The following is a 21,290-nucleotide window of genomic DNA, read 5'->3' on the forward strand; positions in this document are numbered from 1 at the left end:
AATTGGGATCAGCCAGCTTCACCCCAAACGCATCTCATTACCGCACCCTGTTCCCAAAATTTCAGTTTGGGAACAATTTTAATACTGCTCTGGGTATTCCTGAGATGATAGACATGGGGGGCTTAAAACAGTCCATATTAATAATAATAAACACCATACAAAAGCTAATTAAACATTATGATTGCACAACTGGGATCTGCAACGAAATGTTGCAGCATGTGGTGCGCTATCTGGTTCTGGATTTGCACCTGCTTTGTCCCCTTCCCCTTCTCCTCCTGCTCCCCCCTTGCCCCAAGTAGCACAGCACGGTTGCATCTCATACGGAAATTGTGCGTGCCCAATGGGCCCCCCCCCCAGGCCAGGCAGGTGTGGGTGGGAGGGAGAAACACACACACACCCCGCCCTCCCAGAGAAGCCTCACCCACCCCAAGCAAGGCAGAGAGCATATAAAGCTCTTTTTGCACCTGATCTGCTTGGGTTACCCCAGGCAGAGGCAAACTCGGCCCTTCCAGATGTTTAGGGACTACAACTCCCATCATCCCTACCTAGCAGGACCAGTGGTCAGGAAGATACTTTTTGCAGAATGAGGTCACTGGTCCAGGGAGGGCAGTGCGTACCAACTGGCCCAGAGACTGACTGGTTTAGCACTAGCAGCGGTTGTATGTGTGTTTGTGTGTGCGTGTGTGTGTTTTAACATATCATTTTCAACAATTATTAAACATACTTTTATAACTTACACAATTTTTTTTTACTTCCATCAATCACATCTGAAAATTTTCCAGTCTTTTCACTTAATTTACATTTCTTACTTTCACTATTACATGCAAATCTCGTAACTAATATCTCTCTTCTTTCTCTTCTTTGCAATATTTCATATATTTCTCCCTACAAAACTTCTTCTAATCCTACTAGTGTAATTAGATAAAATGACAGGAAGGATTCGGAACCTGCGGGACCAGAGATTCACAGAAGATTGGAAGAAATATACGAACTATTTGAAGAGCAACTGTTATCAACAAACTACGCCAGTCGGACTACAAGAAGTTTTGTAAGGAGAAATGCATCAAATATTGCTAAGTAGAGAAAGAATAGAGATATTGGCTAAGAGATTTAAATGTAATAGTAGAAGTAAAAAAATGTATATTAAGTGAATAGACTGGAAAAATTTCAGATGTGATTGATGGAAGTAAAAAAAAAAAATAGTATAAGATATGAAAATACGTTTAATGATTGTTGAAAATGATACGTTGCAAAAATCAATTAAAAATTAAATAAATAAATAAATAAATAAAAATACATGTGGCCCTCTGGACCTCCCCGCCTGGCCCTCAGAACATTTTCCAGGCCACACTCCTCACTGCCCTTGCTTCACACCCTCCTCGCGGGTTTTTGCCTGGCCAGGCAGGGTGCGTCCCTGAAATCTGACCCTGCCTCTCGCTCACCTGGTCAGAGAGGGCAGAGTTTGGGCGTAGAAACTTCCTGTGCAATGCAAACATTGTCCCGCCCCCTTTTTCCTTCTGCCCCCGCCCACCACTGGGCTCCAGCACTGACTGGCAGCCGGCAGGAAGGTTTTCCCGGCGCTGCCTGGGTATCGAATTGCAGAATTGGGAGAGACCCTGAGGTTCACCTTGGTCCAACCCCCCTGCAATGCAATAATCTAGGCTCTGTGTGTGCTCTAACCACTGAGCCACACTGCCTCCCCCCAAGGAAGTTGCCCTCTGCCCTCCTGGCGTGGGTGACTGAAACCCTCGGCCGCCTCTGCCGCTGACACCCCGCCCCTCTCAACTTGAAATCCCGCTTTTCCGGCAGACAACTGGGCTAGGCTGTCGTGTCTCAACCTGTCTGAAGTATCACCCAGTGCGGAAGCTCAGAGGGAGTGACTGAAGACAGAAACTCTCTCTCTCTCAGGTCACCAACTCAAAATGCCCAAGAGTCATGGATCTGAAGCGCCGTTTTCTGGTTCTGCCAACGCCTCCGTTCCTCTCCGGATCCATCTTTCTTCCCCTCCTCCTCCTCCTCGCTTGGAGTCCTGCAATTTAGCAAGGAACGACAGGGAACACAGAGGGGAAGATTTAGGACTGATAATAGACAGGGCTTCTTCAAAGCAGCGCCTAGTCAAACTGCAGAACTCCCTCTCCCTTTTTTTAACCCAAAAAAATATATATTGTTTATGCCTATCAAGTTTATAAAGGTAAAGGTAAAGGGACCCCTGACCATTAGGTCCAGTCGTGGCCGACTCTGGGGTTGCGGCGCTCATCTCACTTTATTGGCCGAGGGAGCCGGAGTACAGCTTCTGGGTCATGTGGCCAGCAGGACTAAGCCGCTTCTGGCAAACCAGAGCATTGCACGGAAACGCCGTTTACCTTCCCGCCGGAGTGGTACCTATTTATCTACTTGTACTTTGACGTGCTTTCGAACTGCTAGGTTGGCAGGAGCAGGGACCGAGCAATGGGAGCTCACCCTGTCGTGGGGATTCGAACCGCCGACCTTCTGATCGGCAAGTCCTAGGCTCTGTGGTTTAACCCACAACACCACCTGTGATCAAGTTTATACATTTCACTAATTTCGCTATCATTTTAACATTTCAAAACTTGACTTCCTCCCCCCTTATTCTACGGCCCCTTAAATTTATTTTTAATATCTTCTGCATATCCAAATTGACTTGATCATTTATGCATCTGCTTTAAATATATACGCTTCTCAAACTGCAGGTTATTACAATAATCCTGCCAATGTTCTTATCTGTTTACAGTTTATCTGTAAATATCAAATAAACCGTTTCCATTTTAAAAAAAAAGTTTATCTTGATTTCTTATTCTTCCGGGAAGTTTTGCCATTTCTGCATATTCCATAAGTTTTTTTATCCATTCTTTCTTTGCTGGGATTTCTGCTTCTTTGCATTCTGGGGCGAGTAACAGTTTTGCTGCTGTAGTCGCATACAGTCGCACCCTGTTTTGTGGCCAGGATCCGTTCCGGAGTCCTGGGCCACTAGCCAAAAAGCGGTTTGCATTTCTGTGCATGTGCAAAGTGCAATTTAGCGCTTCTGCACATGCATGAGCGGCAAACCCAGAAATAACCCATTCCTGTACTTCCAGGTTTGCCGCAGACATTCGCAAGAATGGACACTAGATAAGGCCGATGTTCACGGAGGTATTACTGTACATGAATAAGTTTCTATACATTGTAGGTAGTTCTGTCCCTATAATTCCCCCAAAAAAAAAGCTTTTGGGTGTGTGTGTTTTTTACAAACATTATTTTAAACATCCTTTTCAATTCATTATACCGTATTTTCGCTCTATAAGACACACCAGACCACAAGACGCACCTAGTTTTTGGAGGAGGAAAACAAGAAAAAAGATATTCTGAATCTCAGAAGCCAGAACAACAAGAGGGATCTCTGCGCAGTGAAAGCAGCAATCCCTCTTGCTGTTCTGGCTTCTGGAATAGCTGTGCAGCCTGCATTCGCTCCATAAGACGCACACACATTTCCCCTTACTTTTTAGGAGGGAAAAAGTGAGTCTTATAGAGCAAAAAATACGGTATATCATTTCCCAGTAAGCTTTAACTTTCCCACAAGACTACCCCTCCCAGAACTCCCTCCCGCAGGAGGCAAGGACGACAACCATCTTAGGTGGCTGCCGAAGAGAATTGGACCAGTTTGAGGAAAGGGGAGGAGAGGTTTGTCGCAGAATCATAGAACTGCAGAGCTAGAAGGGACCCCAAGGGCCATCTAGTCCAGCCCCCAGCCCCTGCCAATGGCTGCTAGCCATTGCTTACATTCTTATGGAACCTCCCAGTCCAGCGGCAGTCCATCTGGATCCCTAAGCCAGGGGTCAGCAAACTTTTTCAGCAGGGGGCCGGTCCACTGTCCCTCAGACCTTGTAGGGGGCCGGACTATATTTTGAAGGGGGGAGATGAACGAATTCCTATGCCCCACAAATAACCCAGAGATGCATTTTAAATAAAAGCACACATTCTACTCATGTGAAAACATGCTGATTCCCGGACCGTCTGTGGGCCGGATTTAGAAGGCCATTGGGCCAGATCCAGGCCCTGGGTCTTAGTTTGCCTACCCATGCCCTAAGCTCTGTCTGTCCACTGTGAGAACAGGATACAGTGGTACCTCGGGTTAAGTACTTAATTCGTTCCGGAGGTCCGTTCTTAACCTGAAACTGTTCTTAACCTGAAGCACCACTTTAGCTAATGGGGCCTCCTGCTGCTGCCGTGCCGCCGGAGCACGATTTCTGTTCTGATCCTGAAGCAAAGTTCTTAACCTGAAGCACTATTTCTGGGTTAGTGGAGTCTGTAACCTGAAGCATATGTAACCCGAGGTACCACTGTAATGAAGTAACTGGGCCACTGGTTTGATCCAGCACATACAGGGTTAAAAACATGAGAGCCAATGAGCCCAGTATCCTGACTTCCCCAGCGTGGCCAAGCAGGTGTGCAGATGGCGATCATTGAGAAAGAAGAGCTCAGGAAGTTTAAAATAACAATAATATCCTGTCTCGGGTCAGCATCCCCATCTCTGGTGCCAAGTATGGTGTCACAGAACGTTTACGAACACTCAAATAGCTCTGGGAGAATCATCTGTTGGTCCGGAGGGATGTCACGAAATGCTTAAGAACATTCCAACAGCTCAGGAGGAAGTGTTGCTCACAGGATGCTGGCGATTAGCAAAATTGCAGGGATGAACTGGGAAAACATCAGGAATGCCGGCAGGGGGGAGGGGAAATGCCACCTGTCAGGAGCTCAGGAAAGCTTTCTGTCTGGGTTTGGGAAGGTGTACCTGTTTGTGCTCTCTTTCCACAGCTTACCTTTGGATATCTGCTAGCTGCTGTTATTTGCTCACATGAGACGCCGTTCTTCTGAATGATGGCGCCTTGCCAGGCAGTTCCTCAGCCTCCCAAAGCAAGCATCACCTGCGTGGTTTTTTTAAAAGAAAGGGAGAGATCGTCAGGCTGCATGCAAACGTCAATCAAATCAACGACTGCCAAGAGGGGAGGGGGATCAGATCAGACCCGTCCCAACAGAGAGAAATTGCCGCCGTCTCATATTTATCTCCCCAGATAAATAACAGATAAATAACAAGAATAATAGAATTTTAAAAATTAAGTAAATTGGCACGGGTGTGATTCCCCAGCTGTGAAGAACCTCCATACTATTGCCTTGGCTGAAAGATTAAAAATAAATAAATACCTAGCAGCTGCCCTATGGGAGACTCCTTCTCCGCCCCAGCTATTGACTGACATGCTGTGATGTCACAGAATGTTCACAAACATTCCAACAACAGGGAGGGAGGGAAGGGCGAGGTGTGGAATGTTCTCAGAGGTCAGGGGAGCCATGAAAAGATGTAAAGGCAAGCTCATCGTTTGGCAGGTGCCAATAATTGCTTGGGTAATTGTGAAAGCTCTGCGGACAGTTGTACGTTTTAAATGCACTTTGTGTCTTGTGTTGCAAACCCCTAAAATTTGTTTCCCTGGGGGGGGGCAGGGAGCTGCGGGGGTTGCAGTGACCCCGCAACAGGTCACGCAAGCAGATAATCAATAGCAAGCGACCCACCTCGCAGAGTCGTCGCAAGGATCACAACCAACAACCTCTCCGGCAAAGGTCTTGCGCAAACGCAAGTTATAATCCGGACATGTTCTTGCAGGGGGGAAAGTCAACCCTCCTGATTAAAAAGCAGAGTTTGTTCCGCTGCCCCTTCTGGAATCGCAACGAGGTGACCTCTTTCCGCCAGCAAGAAAAACACACACACCAAGGAGGTTGCTCAGAAAGCACACAGATAAATAAATTTTGCATATTAGCCAGGGCCATAAGAATCCGTACCACCCCCAAATCTGTGAGGCTGAGTCTTAAGTGAATTTTTATGGCCAACATTATCAACCCCCCAAGGATACCAACATGGAGGAGAGGCTGACTCCTTCTCCCGAACACTGCCAATTATCTGCCGGCGCATTAGGAAAAGGGGGCAGGAAGAAAAACAGGGTCTTTACGCAGCTTTCTCTTGCGTCGGGTGGAAAACCATCAGGACAGAGTCCCGTGCCCCGGACGTTTCCATCAATATTCAAGGCTATGACATACAGGTCACCAACTCTGCAAAGGAAAGCATCTGGAATTAACACACCTCTTTCGCGTGTGGGTTAAACAACAGAGCCTAGGACTTGCCGATCAGAAGGTCGGCGGTTCGAATCCCCGCGACGGGGTGAGCTCCTGTTGCTTGGTCCCTGCTCCTACCACTCCGGCGGGAAGGTAAACGGTGTTTCTGTGCGGTGCTCTGGTTCGCCAGATGCAGCTTAGTCCTGCTGGCCACATGACCCGGAAGCTGTATGCCGGCTCCCTCGGCCAATAAAGCAAGATGAGCGCCACAACCCCAGAGTCGGTCACGACTGGACCTAATGGTCAGGGGTCCCTTTACCTTTACCTTTGCATGTGTAGGGGATCTTTCTCAGTTCCTCAAATGTGGAGCACGCAGGGCTGCCCCCTCGAGGCCGAACCAGGAGCTGCCAAACACAGCAGTTTGGCCAACTGCTCGCCAGGGACCACTGGCAGCTGATTAGCTGCCAGCGTCCCGTCAAGGTGGTGGTACCGGACAGGGCCGGCCCACTCACAGGGCATTGTGCAGCAGTTGGCTCAGGCGGCAGACTGGTGGCAACCAGGAAGAGTGGCAGATAGGGCCCTCGTATCTACGGGACCGCCTCTCCTGGTCTGCCCCGCAGAGGACCTTAAGGTCCCTGAATAACCATAGCTTAGAGGTCCCAGGCCCTAAGGAAGTCAAACTATCCTCCACCAGGGCCAGGGCCTTCTCAGTGGTGGCTCCGACCTAGTGGAATGCTCTGTCCCATGAGACCAGGGCCCCGCAGGATTTAACTTCCTTCCACAGGGCCTGTGTTGTTGTTTAGTCGTTTAATCGTGTCCGACTCTTCGTGACCCCCTGGACCAGAGCACGCCAGGCACTCCTGTCTTCCACTGCCTCCCACAGTTTGGTCAAACTGATGTTCGTAGCTTCGAGAACACTGTCCCACCATCTCGTCCTCTGTCGTCCCCTTCTCCTTGTGCCCTCCATCTTTCCCAACATCAGGGTCTTTTCCAGGGAGTCTTCTCTTCTCATGAGGTGGCCAAAGTATTGGAGCCTCAGCTTTAGGATCTGTCCTTCCAGTGAGCACTCAGGGCTGATTTCCTTCAGAATGGATAGGTCTGATCTTCTTGCAGTCCATGGGACTCTCAAGAGTCTCCTCCAGCACCAGAATTCAAAAGCATCCATTCTTTGGCGATCAGCCTTCTTTATGGTCCAGCTCTCACTTCCATACATCACTACTGGGAAAACCATAGCTTTAACTATACAGACCTTTGTTGGACAGAGCTATTCCACCTGGCCTTTAATTTGAATTCAGCCTGATCTCCTATTTCCCTTCTCTTCCTTCCCCCTCCCCTTTTATGGAGATCACCCGCTCTGAGACCCCACAGCTAATTCTCCCCTGGCCTCCTCGCTGGCCCAAGTAGGACCAATTCAGCCAGCTAGCCCTGCGGATTATCTAATGCTCATTTCCCCTAAACTGATTTCTGAATTTTGAATTTTATTGTTATTCATGTTTTTATACGGTTATTTAATCTGCTTTTACAATTAAGTGTTTTAAATTTGTTGTTAGCCGCCCTGAGCCTGGTTTTTGAACCAGGAAGGGTGGGGTATAAATAAAAAATTATTATTATTATTATTATTATTATTATTATTATTAGGGACCCCAAGGAGAGAACCACTAAGCACAGGAGACAAGGGACACTCGCCACTGCCTGTTCCTCTCTGGCCTCCTTCTTCCCCCAACACCTTCAGTGCTTCTCTGGGCTGCATCCAGTCAACTTGGATGGAGGCGGTGGTTAGGATCAGAAGGTTGGAGGTTCAAACCCACCCCGGAGCAGATGGGCAGAATTCCTGCATTGCAGGGGGTTCGGCTAGATGACCCCTGGGGTCCCTTCCAACTCAACAATTATATGATTCTGTGAAATGAGGAGGGGGAGAACAGTGTTTCTTTATCTTCTTCTTTGGCAATCCCTCGTAGCCGAGTAAGATTGTCTTCCATAAACACGGTTTTAGCAGTGAGTCCATAAGTGACTGTGGAGGCCAATTCTGGATCCCCACATCCTTCCACAGTGGGGACATTGGTTTCCAGGCAGGAGTTGATCACTGTCTGGATTTGCCAAGCGTGCCTTCCTCTTAGCACATTTCTCCCTTGCGTCCTGAGTTCAAGTGTCTTCAAAGCCCAGGACACCTTTGGTCAAGGCTGTTCTCCATTTGGAGCGCTCACAAACCAGTGTTTCCCAGTTGTCAGTGTTTATACTACATTTTTTAAGATTTGCCTGGAGAGAGCCTTTAAACCTCTTTTGTTGACCACCAGCATTACGCTTTCCATTTTAAAGTTCGGAATAGAGGAGTTGCTTTGGAAGGCGATAATCAGGCATCCGCACAACGTGACCAGTCCAACGAGGTTGATGCTGAAGAATCATCGCTTTGACACTGGTGATCTTTGCTTCTTCCAGTACACTGGCATTAGTTTGCCTGTCTACCAAAGTGATGTATAAAACTTTTTGATCTTTGCTTCTTCCAGTACACTGGCATTAGTTCACCTGTCTTCCCAAGTGATGTGTAAATTTTTTCGGAGGCACCGTTGATGGAATCTTCCGAGGAGACGGAGATGGCGTTTATAAGTGGTCCATGTTTCACGTGCATACAGTAAGTTTGGTATTACAATAGAGAACAGTGCAGGCCACTTTGAGCCACTTGGAGTGCTTTATATACATTATTTACACAATGGGCTGCACGTGATTGGCTAATTCCAGAATTCTCCTGTAGGCCAATCAGGTTGTGGATTCACTTCCACCTGGAGCTGGATTGGGTGGCTCCTGCAGACCAATCATACTGCAGCATTGTTGTAGGACCAATCAGACTGCTGCATTCTGAATCCTATTGTTCTAGGACCAATCAGACTGCTGCATTTTGGATCCTATTCAACTCAGTACATAACATGGAGCAAAAGAGGGACTTGGATATATTTGCAGCAAAAGCAAATAAGCCGTTATCAAAGCACACCTGCCAGTCTGTTGGTCTTGGTCTTGCTCTTTCTCAAAAAAGGAAGATTAGCAGTGACAAGATCCACCGAAGGCACAAAGGGGAAACAGGTCACCCTGGAAAAACAGGCTTTGCTTCTGTACACAACGTGTCTGAGTCCTGACTCAGGAGAGGTGCAGCACATGACCGGTGACCATAATTATTGTTTATCCAGACGCCTGCCCAGTGATCACACTCAAAGATCCACGGAGGGGACAGAGCAAAGATTATTATTATGATATATTAAAGGTAAAGGGACCCCTGAACATTAGGTCCAGTCGTGGCCGACTCTGGGGTTGCGGCGCTCATCTCGCTTTACTGGCCGAGGGAGCCGGCGTACAGCTTCCGGGTCATGTGGCCAGCATGACTAAGCCACTTCTGACGAACCAGAGCAGCGCACGGAAACGCCGTTTACCTTCCCACCGGAGCGGGACCTATTTATCTACTTGCACTTTGACGTGCTTTCGAACTGCTAGGTGGGCAGGAGTAGGGACCGAGCAACGGGAGCTCACCGCGTCACGGGGATTCGAACCGCCAACCTTCTGATCAGCAAGTCCTAGGCTCTGTGGTTTAACCCACAGTGCCACCCACGTCCCTTTATGATATATTATGTATTATATTAATATATTGTTTTAAGTAGTAGTAGTAGTAGTAGATATGACTATTTATACCCTGTCTTTTCCCCTGATGGGACCCAATGCAGCTTCCAGACAGGTAGAGCACAAGACTCTTAATCTCAGGTTTGTGGGTTCGAGACCCACATCGGGCAAAAGGTTTCTTCCGACACTACAATTCTATGAAAACATAGGAAAACCAACCCTTGCAATGCCATGAAACATCAATACGATTAAAACTATGCACATCACTTTGCTGGCAGCGTTTGCCGATGGATCTGGTTGGCCGTTGTAGAAGCAAGGAGGCGGATTGGAATGGCCTTTGGTCTGATCCACCGGAGCTCCTTCTTACGTTGCTCTTTTTAAAGGAAGATTGGGCATACGAAGAGCCCAAAGGGGTCATTGCAGGGGGTTGGACTAGATGACCACTGGGGTGCCTTCCAAGTCTAGAATTCTGTAATTCCAGTCCTCCTCCAATAGCGGCCAGTCAAATGCAAGCAGGACCCGAGTGCAAGAATGTTCTCCCTTCCTGTGGTTTCCACCAATGGGTATTCCATAGAATCGTAGAATTGTTGAGTTGGTGTGATGGTCTGGGACTCGGGCTCGGACTCGGAACCAGAGAAGACTCAGTCCGCACCGGATCCTTTGCCCCAGGCATCATCTGAACCAAGTCTGGGGCCTGATTCTGAAGAGTCCCAGTCTGCACAGGTTCCCCTGCAAGAAGCACCAGCTGGGCCGAGTCAGGGGCCTGAGCCTGCCCTGGCTCCGGATGCGGGGATTCCCTTGTTGCCTTCAGCTGGGCCATCACTTACAGCTGCTCCACTGCCGGTTGGGTCAGGGGAGGCTGAGGCGGCCCCTGGGTCTAGTAACCCACCGACGTCTCCCGAGCTACAGAGACTGAGGTCTGAGAGAAGGAGAGACCTGAGTACTCACAGGAGGAGTGCTCGCCTTTGGGCAAGACAGGGAGGTGAGTCGCCGAGGGATCAGGACCGGCTGCAACCCCGACAAAGATAAAAGGCTGTTGGACCCTGTCCCAGGTTGCGGGAGCAACATTGCTGTATGCCAGATTCTGCCTGAGATCCTGTATCTGTCCTTGCCTGGATTCCTGCCTCGTGTCCTGCCTTGGCCCTGTCGGACTAACTCCTACTGGAACCTTCAGATTCTAGACCAGTCCTGGACTGCGTTTCACGGGTTACCCCCGGGCCCAGCACAGTTGGAAAGAGACCCCATGGGTCATCTAGTCCATGCAGATCCTTCCCCCCCCATTTCAATCCATGCTGGGCCCTGCTTAGCTCTGCAAATGCGTTTGGCAGTTTTCCTTCTGCGTGCCACTTGTGCACACCTATTAACCAGCACACACACGAGAGGCAGAATCCACCCACCAGGTAGACATGTAACTGTTGGCAAGCAACCAAGGAAACAGGGGCAATTGGCAGGCCCCCAGCTGGCTCCAGCCCACTGGCCGGTGTGCCGGGCAAACTCCAGTCCTTGGTGCAGCATGAATCTGCGACCTGAGGTTCAAAAGCTGGGGCACGCTACTCAGCAGAGTAAACGCTCCGCAAACGGAAGTGGCAGGAGAGGCTGTGTGAGCATATTTACAAGCAGTTTATTCAGCGTAGTAAAGGTAAAGGGACCCCTGACCATTAGGTCCAGTCGTGGCCGACTCTGGGGTTGCGGCGCTCATCTCGCTTTATTGGCCGAGGGAGCAGGTGTACAGCTTCCAGGTCATGTGGCCAGCATGACTAAGCCGCTTCTGGCGAACCAGAGCAGCGCACGGAAACGCCATTTACCTTCCCGCCGGAGTGGTACCTATTTATCTACTTGCACTTTGACGAGCTTTCAAACTGCTAGGTTGGCAGGAGCTGGGACCGAGCAACAGGAACTCACCCTGTCGCGGAGATTCGAACTGCCGACCTTCTGATCGGCAAGTCCTAGGCTCTGTGGTTTAACCCACAGCGCCACCCGTGTCCCTTGCTTATTCAGCGTACAGCAGGACAAAAGGAAACATGTCTGACCTCCTTCGTGTCCAAAGCAAAATGGCAAAAGCAAAAACTGTACCCAAACGGAAGTTCCCAGCAAGCTGTGCTGGAGCGTAAACAGGCACGTGACACACAACTATCATGCCTGTTCCTTAAGGTGGAACGGAATATCCTAACAGTAACTTCTTGAGATCTGGAAGGAGCTAAACTCTGAAGGACAACAAGGCCTGTAAATGGGTGGGGCAGTGGAGTAGGAATATAAGAAGCTGCCTTATACCCCTGGCCAGACCACCGGTCCCTCTCGCCCAGGAATCACAGAATCTTAGAACTGTAGAGTTGGGGGGATCATCTAGCGCCAGGCATGGCCAAACTTGGCCCTCCAGCTGTTTGGGGACTACAGTTCCCATCATCCCTGACCACTGGTCCTGTTAGGTAGGGGTGATGGGAGTTGTAGTCCCAAAACACCTGGAGGTGTTTGCCTATGCCTGGGCTAGACCTCCAGGTCTGCCCTGAAGCCTCCAGGTTTTCTTGCCAGGTGGAGGGCCTGAGTTTTCAGGTGGGTGAAGGAGCCTCTGGTGGTAAAAAGAAAAATAAGCAACAACAATGACTGTTGATGCAGCTTGAAAGCTTCAGCCTGGCAGAAGCGGTCTGCAAATTCTCACGTAGACACTTGGGGGTGGGGGTCTTCCTTCTTCTGCCCCCCTCTCCTAATTGATCCTCACCTCCAGGGTTTGCCTCTGTGCCATCCCATGGCATAGGTAGCCCATGAGCTTGCATGCCCTCCAACATTTCTCTGATGAACACCTAGGGCACCCTTTCCCACCCCCTCCGACATTTCTCCAATGAAAATAGGGATATCCTGTTGAGGGAAAGCAGGGCAGTCCGGGATCAAATCAGAAACCTAGGTAGCTTCTGTTATTCCCGGACCGTCCCTGGAAAATAGGGACATTTGGAGAGTCTCAGCTTGCCCCTGGTGATATGACTGTGGCAGCCCTTGGAGACGGAGGTTAATTGGGTAGTTGGGTAGTAGCAATGGCAGGACTAACCCCCCCCCCCCAGTTTCTCATATATATAGCCCAACCCCCCTGCAATGCAGCTGTCCCAAGAGGGTATCGAACCTGCAACCTTGGCGTTCATTGGCAGCACGCTCTAACCAACTGGCTTACCTGGAGATGGCAGGGCTTGAACCTGGGACCTTCTGAGTACAAGGCAGATGTCCTACCATTCATCTACGGCCTTTCCCCTAAAAATAGAAAGAGAGATTCTAGTCCTCAAGGTTCCGGATCAGGGGCTGATTTAAACAGAAACACGGGAAGCTGCCTTATAAAATGGCAAACCGTGGTCCGGTTACCTCTGTAGTACCGCCTGCCCCAAGGTTGGGTCACCGGTTGCCCTCCAGAGGCTGCCAGCCTTCAAATCCTATCAGGCACAGCCAACATGGCCAGTGGCGGCGGACAATAGGAACTGTAGCTTAAGAGGACATACCCAACACATGGCAGAATTCCCCCTCCCAAGTCACAGGTGACCCTGCGATCCTAACCGCATCTACTCAGAAGTAAGTCCTGGTGACAATTTTCAATGGAGCTTACTCCAAAGATAAGCAGGGTTAGGTTTACAGTGTGGGTACGCGTCCTTTTTATTATCATTGTTGTTTTTATTTTTTAATTAAAGATTTTCTTGTTTTACAGAAGTATATGTAATGTCTCTCGCATTTTTCCAGTTTAACATTTTTACAAATCAGTTTCATTTGTTGAGACATTAGGAAGAAAAGGGGTGGAGGGGGGAAGATGGGTGGGCTCGGGTGGCGATGTTTCTATTTTGCTTAATGTATGTAGGGTTTGGTGTCAGCGTCACTTTTGCCGGTTCTCTGCTGTTCACTTGTGTTCCTCTGGTGGTGAGAGAGGTTGGGGTTGGCCATGGGTGTAGTTGTTTGTGATTGGCTGTGGTGATCTTTGTTTTCGTGTGTGAGTGGGGTGGGTGGGTGTTTTGGATCAGGTTAGCCATATTGATTTGTATGCTGTTGGTGGATTATTGTCATTGTCTTGTTGGGCTGTGTATGTGATAAAGGGGAGCCATACCGGGGTGAAGGTGTCTTCTTCTGTTTGTCCCCATGTCAGTTTCAGTTTATTGGTTAATTTTTCTAGTAGGGCTGTTTCCCATACTATTTGGTACCATTGGTCCATGCTTACTCCTGACAGGTCTCTCCAGTGTCTGGTTATGGTGTTTCTGGCTGCTGAAAGTAGGTGGGTTATGAGTTCTTTGTGGTGTAAATGGGCATTGTTGTCTTGGAAGATGTATTTTTAGGCACCAGTTGAAAATGTTTCTCTTCAACCAGACCTTTGGCTAATGGACACCTTGTGCCCTTTTAAATGTGTGGTGTTGATGTAATTTTTACTGTTTATTTTCACAGAATCGTAGAATTTAAAGAGGACTGGAAGGAGAACGGGGTGGCGTTGGCTTCTCTTGATGAGTCGTTGGTCCAGACGTTGTCTTCATTCTCGCCTCCGTCTCTGGTCTCCACCCTGCTTCAAATCCTCTCTCTTTCGTTAGGCGGCCTCCATTAAGACCCAACAAAAGCGCAGCGTTCGTCTGGCCGCGGGAGCTAATGATACATTTAAAGCGGCGTCTGGGGCACGAAAACATCAGCAAGCCCTCATCAACGGAAATTAAAGTCCATTCACAAAGGAAGAAAAGCGGGGGAACTCTCCGCGGCGCGGTCACTCGCCTTTTGAGGCCCGGCATTGTGAGTTTTGCCAACCGAGGCTGGGATCTGAGCGGGGGACAAATTAGCCCGTAGGAAGAAGAGAATAAAGGCATTGTTGTCTTGGAAGATATTTAGTAGGGCCAATTCTGGGTTGATGTCTAATACTTGCTTAGTTATTTTACATATTTCTCGTGTGGCTGTTGTCCAGAATAGTTGGGTTTTGGGGCACTCCCACCACATGTGGAGGTATGTGCCTGTGGAGGTGCACCCTCTCCAGCATTTTGGTGAGGTTCCTGGGCGTATTAGCGCTAGTTTTCTTGGTGTTAGGTACCACCTGTAGGGGAGTTTCAGAGTGAGTTCTTTTCTTTTCATTGATATGGATTTAAAGGGGGGTTTAGACCACATTCTGGTCCATTGAGTGGGGTTAATCTCATAGCCTATGTCATTCTCCCATTGTTTTTTGATTGAATTTGTATACCGCCCTATACCCATAGATCTCAGGGCGGTCCACGTTATAAAAATTGCAGTTTTCCTGATTATAATGCTGGTGTTTCATGTTGTGCAGCTGCGGCTTTGGGGGCCAATATGCCAGCATGCCAAGCTAAATTTCGTCTACACAGTATGACACAACAGGAATGCCATCGGACCACGTCACCATTATCCCACCCTCTTGGCCCATGTGTGCTTCCTTTGCCCCACGAGTCTGCCACAGAAACAGCAAGAAAGAACCATAGGCCAGTAAGGTAAAGGTAAAGGGACCCCTGACCATTAGGTCCACTGGTGGCCGACTCTGGGGTTGCGGCGCTCATCTCGCTTTATTGGCCGAGGGAGCCGGCGTACAGCTTCCGGGTCATGTGGCCAGCAGGACTAAGCCGCTTCTGGCGAACCAGAGCAGCGCACGGAAACGCCGTTTACCTTCCTGCCGGAGTGGTACCTATTTATCTACTTGCACTTTGGCGTGCTTTCGAACTGCTAGGTTGCCAGGAGCAGGGACCGAGCAACGGGAGCTCACCCTGTCGCGGGGATTTGAACTGCCGACCTTCTGATCGGCAAGCCCTAGGCTCTGTGGTTTAGACCACAGCGCCACCCACGTCCCCGTATAGGCCAGTATATTGCCCCAAATTTCACCACTTTGCCCCTGCAATTTTCCACGTTAAAGGTGCTGCAAGGAGTTGTGGTATTTTTTTCTGGGATCAAGTAACACAGAAATGAGCTCGAATCATGGGCTATATTCCTTTAGTTTCCCCAGAAGTGACTTCTACATCGTACAAACACATCGACTGTAAGGCAGAAATCAACAGTTAGGAAAATGCCGGGGAAATGAAATGAACGGCCATGTGAAGGCAGCCCGAATCCCATTTACCTGTGAGCAAGATTCATTGAACTCAACAGGACCTACTTGCTCTTCGCTCTTCCCCAAAACCAGGCGTCTTGCAATAACGGCCGGCTAAAGAGCAGGCATTTTGCTGAGTTTTTAAAACGAGTTCGATCAACATTTCTGCAGTTTCCCCTGAATTAAGCCCAGAGTTGTAGGCACTTAGAAAGCTGCCTTTTGAATTCTGGTGCTGGAGGAGACTCTTGAGAATCCCATGGACTGCAAGAAGATCAAACCGATTATCCATTCTGAAGGAAATCAGCCCTGAGTGCTCACTGGAAGGACAGATCCTGAAGCTGAGACTCCAATAGTTTGGCCACCTCATGAGAGGAGAACACTCCCTGGAAAAGACCCTGATGTTGGGAAAGATGGAGGGCACAAGGAGAAGGGGACGACAGAGGACGAGATGGTGGGACAGTGTTCTCGAAGCTACCAGCATGAGTTTGACCAAACTGCGGGAGGCAGTGGAAGACAGGAGTGCCTGGTGTGCTCTGGTCCAGGGGGTCACAAAGAGGCGGACACGACTAAACAACTAAACAACAACAACAACTCAACAACAGGAAGCTGCCTTATGCAGGGCTCAGCCATGCCTGCACTGACTGGCAGAGGCTTGAAGCTGGCATTTCCTGCATGCAAATGAGGTGCTCCATGGCTGAACTGACGTCCTTCCTCTCCAGGCAAAGCAAGATTCTAGTCCTCATCGATTCGAACCAAAAGGGCCGACTGAGACGAGCGCATAGGAAACTGCCTGATACAAAGGTTTGCTCCACTTAACTACACTGACTGGCAGCAGCCCTCCAGCATTTCGGGCAGGGATCCCTTTCTCTCTTTTTTTAATGAAATCATTTTTATTGGTTTTACAAATACTAAGTACAAACAAACAGAGATTTCTTTTTTAAAAACTATATAAAGATTCTCCGAATCTCGGGACTTCCCCCCATACCCTCTATAAGTCCTGTTTTAAACATCTACTACTGCATATTGAGGGACGCGGGTGGCGCTGTGGTCTAAACCACAGAGCCTAGGGCTTGCCGATCAGAAGGTCAGCGGTTCAAATCCCCGCAACGGGGTGAGCTCCCGTTGCTCGGTCCCTGCTCCTGCCAACCTAGCAGTTCAAAAGCACATCTAGTGCAAGTAGATAAATAGGTACCGCTCCGGTGGGAAGGTAAACAGCATTTCCGTGCGCTGCTCTGGTTCGCCAGAAGCGGTTTACTCCTGCTGGCCACATGACCTGGAAGCTGTACACCGGCTCCCTCGGCCTATAGAGCGAGATGAGCGCGCAACCCCAGAGTCGGCCACAACTGGACCTAATGGTTAGCAGTCCCTTTACCTTTTTACTGCATATTCATCCATTCTCCAATTTCTATATCCAACCATATTATCCATGGTCATTTTTACACTACAAGTGAAATCAAAATCCTGCTTTTGTTTCCATCTGCTTACAGCGGTCTCCTAAATAACTTATAAATTACAGTGGTACCTCGGGTTACATACGCTTCAGGTTACAGACTCCACTAACCCAGAAATAGTGCTTCAGGTTAAGAACTTTGCTTCAGGATGAGAACAGAAATCGTGCTCCGGCGGCGCGGCAGCAGCAGGAGGCCCCATTAGCTAAGTGGTGCTTCAGGTTAAGAACAATTTCAGGTTAAGAACAGACCTCCAGAACAAATTAAGTACTTAACCCGAGGTATCACTGTATTCCCATTCTTTTATCAAGTTTTTGTCCTCTTGGTTTCTGAGTTTTCCAGTCGGCTTTGCCATCTCGGCATAGTCCGTCAGCTTTGTTTGCTATGGGCAGGGGTCCCTCTCAGTCTTACTCGGGGGTTGAAACCGGGAACCTCCATCTCTCTAAAACACCCCTTCTCAACCTGTGGGTCGCCAGATGTTGTTGAACTACAACTCCCATCACCCCTAGCTAGCAAGGCCAGAGCTCAGGGATGATGGGAGTTGTAGTCCAACAACATCTGGGGACCCACAGGTTGAGAACCGCTGCCCTAAAAGCAGGTGCTCTCCCACTGAACTACAGTTCAGCCGCTCTCGACGCCCAAGAGACAGCAGCTGCGATTTCCTTGCACTGCCGGGGGTTGGTCTGGATGACCTTTGGGGGTCCCTTCCAACTCTACAGCTCCCCAAACAAACCCAAACTTGCGCGAACTTCCTAAGCATCTGGCTAAGCTTGGCTGAAGAGCGATGCCCAGGGAACCCACCTCTTGTCGCTGATGAGCAGGAGGACGGACCCGTTCTGGATCTTGGCCTCCTTCACCGTCTCGTGCTCCTCGATCACCCGGGCGTTGTAGAAGAAGGTCTTCTTCCACGAGGTCACCCCTTCTCGCACCAGGTGGGCTCTCAGGTCCATCATGGTGTCGGTGGGCCTCACCGTCAGAGGCAGCAGGAGGTCTTCGTCGGCCAGGTGGACCTTGATGTGGTACTTCTTCCACCGGGACAGGCTTCTCCGCAGTGTCTCCATCCCCTCCGGCTCGGCGAGAGAGGCAGGCGAGAGAGAGGCCAGCGAAAGCATGAAGCCGAGAGCAGGGAGACCAGGAACTCCCAGGGAGGTTTCGGAAAGGGAACACCAGCCTGCCAAGCTGGACAAACCGGTCCCGGCCCGAGCCCGTCGGGTGGCATGTTTCGCATTCCAGGCAAGATCTCGCCGTGTCTCTCGTCCCAAGGAGTGCAGAGGCAGAGATCAGGGGCTTGGCGTACGTCACGATAAGGGAAGGCCTGTCACCGCCACTTATTTGTTAATATTTAAATCTTAGAATAGCTTTGGAAGTGGATATAGGCTGTATGGTTAGAAGTGGAAGATAGTGTATTTTAAAATAGTATTATCTGCAAGTGATAAAATGTGAAGATTTTTATGGTTAAAGTAAGCGTGATTTTTTAAAAAAACGGTTAGTAATTATGATATATGTAAACTGCTAAAGATGAGGTAAAATGAAAATCAGATAGGGGGGACTTGGGGAAGCCCACCTAACAATGTTTAGAAAAAATAAGGACAAGACAAGAATTTGTTTGTATTGTTTGTTGTTTGTGTTGTTTATTTGTGTTATAAAATGAATAATATTTTGGGGGGAAAAACAACAACAGAAAGTTCTTCCTGATGTTGAATCAGAATCTCCTTTCATCTATTTTGAATCTACAGTGGTGCCCCGTAAGACGAATGCCTCGCAAGACGGAAAACTCACTAGACGAAAGGGTTTTCCGTTTTTTGAGCTGCTTCGCAAGACGAATTTCCCTATGGGCTTGCTTCGCAAGACGAAAACGTCTTGCAAGTTTGTTTCCTTTTTCTTAACACCGTTAATACAGTTGCGACTTGACTTCGAGGAGCAACTCATAGAACGCAGTGTACATAGTAGCCTTTTTTGAGGTTTTTAAAGACTTTGGTGATTTTTGAAGCTTTTCCAAAACTTCTTTTGCAGCCATTTGGTAAGTTAAGCTTTTAAAACTTTTTGGGGGGGTTTTGGATTTTGGGTTGGGGTGTTTGGAATTCAAGGACTTGGTGTTGGGGAGGGGTTTGCAAGAATCTGGAAGCTTGTGTGTTTTTTTCTGCATTTTTATGATTTTCTGTGACCATTGGGCCACTCTGCTGTTTTTTAAAAAAAATTCTGGGTTTGAATTTTGAAATGCTCTTTACAGTATGTGTGACTTTAAAGAGCACTTAATAAGCTCTTGTTGTACCAAATTTGGCTTTGTTTGGACTTTTTTTGACCGTAGGAACGCATTAATTGATTTTCAATGCATTCCTATGGGATTTCGTGCTTCGCAAGACGAAAAATTCGCTAGATGAAAAAATTCGCGGAACGAATTAATTTCATCTTGCGAGGCACCACTGTAATGGGTTTGGGATGTTGCAGGACTCCAAATCCCATCATCAGTAACTGTTGGCTCAGGCTGATGGGGCTGGAGTCCAGCAAGATCTGGAGAGCCACAGGGTTCCGCCCCCCCATCCTGAAGTCCCACGGTTCTCATGTTATTCTCACAACAACCCTGTGAGGTGGGCTAAGCTGAGAGCCAATGACTCCAAGGTCACTCTATGAGCTTCAGGACCAATTGGAATTTGAACCCAGGTCTCTCCCAGGTCCTAGACTCTAACTCATCACACTGTATTTGGAGCTGACCCGACTGAAATGAATCGGACTAACTTACTCTGTGGGTTTTACCCTGAGGAAAACTTAGCTGGATAACAACACAGAGGATCTGTAGTTGCAAGTGGCAAAAATTGGGAAGCAAACGCAATCCCCGTAATATTTCACAGACACCAAACACAGTAGGCGAAATAATCTGTTCTCTTCATCAAGGGCGAAACCTTGGGGATAAACAGACTCCCTGCTAAAGCTACAACAATACAAAGATAGATTTCTGAACATTCTTCAGCGGCGAGGCTGTGAAAGGAAGGGCACCCTTGTCTTACGCTGCGAAGGCTTTTTTTAGTTTGGCTGCGCTTCCGAAATATGCAACAAACACGGAGGAACTGTTAAAAGAGGTTGCCGTTTTCCCTTCAGGTAAGAAACCCAGGTTTCCGAAAGCATCTCGGAAGGGCACCTCCACAGAGGCGCGATTTTTGCCATCGATTTGCTTTACACTGTGCCGCCAATGTAGACAGGATATGTAGGCAGGGCTCTGCACCCAAGGAGCTTACAAAATGAAATATACTCAGAGTCGCAAAGTGATTTCATGCTCTTTATTCAGCTCATAGTGGTGAGGAGGAATGAATGAAAGTCCCCTCAAGGTATCTGCTTTATATACATTATTTACATAATGCGCTGCACATGATTGGCTAATTCCGGAATTCTACTGTAAGCCAATCAGGTTGTGGATTCACTTCTATCTGGAGCATGATTGGGTGGTTCCTGCCAACCAATCATACTGCTGCATTCTTCTAGGACCAACCAGACTGCTGCATTCTGAATCCTATTGTTCTAGGACCAATCAGACTGCTGCCTTTTGGATCCTATTGTTCTAGGACCAATCAGACTGCTGCAGTTTGGATCCTATTCAACTCAGTACATAACACAAAATAAGACTGGCAGCAGAGAAACAGAAGGAGGGAGGCGAAATGCGAAGCTGGCTGCAGGTTTGTGGGTGTTCTGGGCAAAGTGTCTTCAGATAGCTCTTTGTAGGCCTGGTGGAGACTAAGGACATAAGACTAGCCTGTTGGATCAGGCCAACGGCTAGGGATGGGCCACCCACCCATGATGTAAGTTGAGACGACCGCCTCAGGCAGCGCCTCAGAAGAGAAGCAAGAGATAAAGCCAGTGGCGGTCAGAGGGTCGGACTAGGACCTGGAGAGCTGGGTTCAACTCTTCCACTGAGGCATGAATCTCACTCTCAGCTTAAACTACCGCTACTCTGCAGCTTTGTTGTGGGGATTGAATGAGGAGAAGGAGAACCATTTATACCGCCTTGAGCTCCTTGGAGGAAAGGAGGGAGGCATTAATGCAATAAATTAATAACTTAAAGGTAAAGGGACCCCTGACTGTTAGGTCCAGTCGCGGACGACTCTGGGATTGTGGCG

General features: G+C 48.7%; 1 protein-coding gene and 1 long non-coding RNA gene across 2 annotated transcripts in view; both read right to left on the reverse strand.

Moving 5' to 3' along the window:
* The window catches only part of LOC310753654, a 318,231-nt gene that overhangs the window by 213,725 nt on the left and 83,216 nt on the right, over window positions 1–21,290 (reverse strand). The window lies entirely within an intron of this gene.
* Window positions 1,267–18,403, reverse strand: TINCR (TINCR ubiquitin domain containing). Its single transcript, XM_083594999.1, has 4 exons — window positions 17,983–18,403; window positions 12,863–12,939; window positions 4,818–4,922; window positions 1,267–2,029 (listed from the first exon to the last, which is right to left on the reverse strand). The coding sequence occupies exons 1-2, from the start codon at window positions 18,291–18,293 to the stop codon at window positions 12,915–12,917; spliced, it is 336 nt and encodes a 111-aa protein (XP_083451125.1). The 5' UTR covers window positions 18,294–18,403; the 3' UTR covers window positions 1,267–2,029; window positions 4,818–4,922; window positions 12,863–12,914.

The sequence above is a fragment of the Podarcis filfolensis genome, assembly GCF_964270895.1.
Source record: "Podarcis filfolensis genome assembly, chromosome: 18".
Classification (NCBI taxonomy): Eukaryota; Metazoa; Chordata; class Lepidosauria; order Squamata; family Lacertidae; genus Podarcis; species Podarcis filfolensis.

Bases quoted from the DNA above. Each gene is read 5' to 3' on its own strand.
- TINCR (XM_083594999.1), bottom strand. From the start codon at position 18,293: ATGCTTTCGCTGGCCTCTCTCTCGCCTGCCTCTCTCGCCGAGCCGGAG. The intron at 12,940-17,982 runs GTGGGTTCCCTG...TTCTATTTTTAG, and splicing joins CTGCTCATCAGCGACAAGAG to GGGAAAGGCCGTAGATGAAT.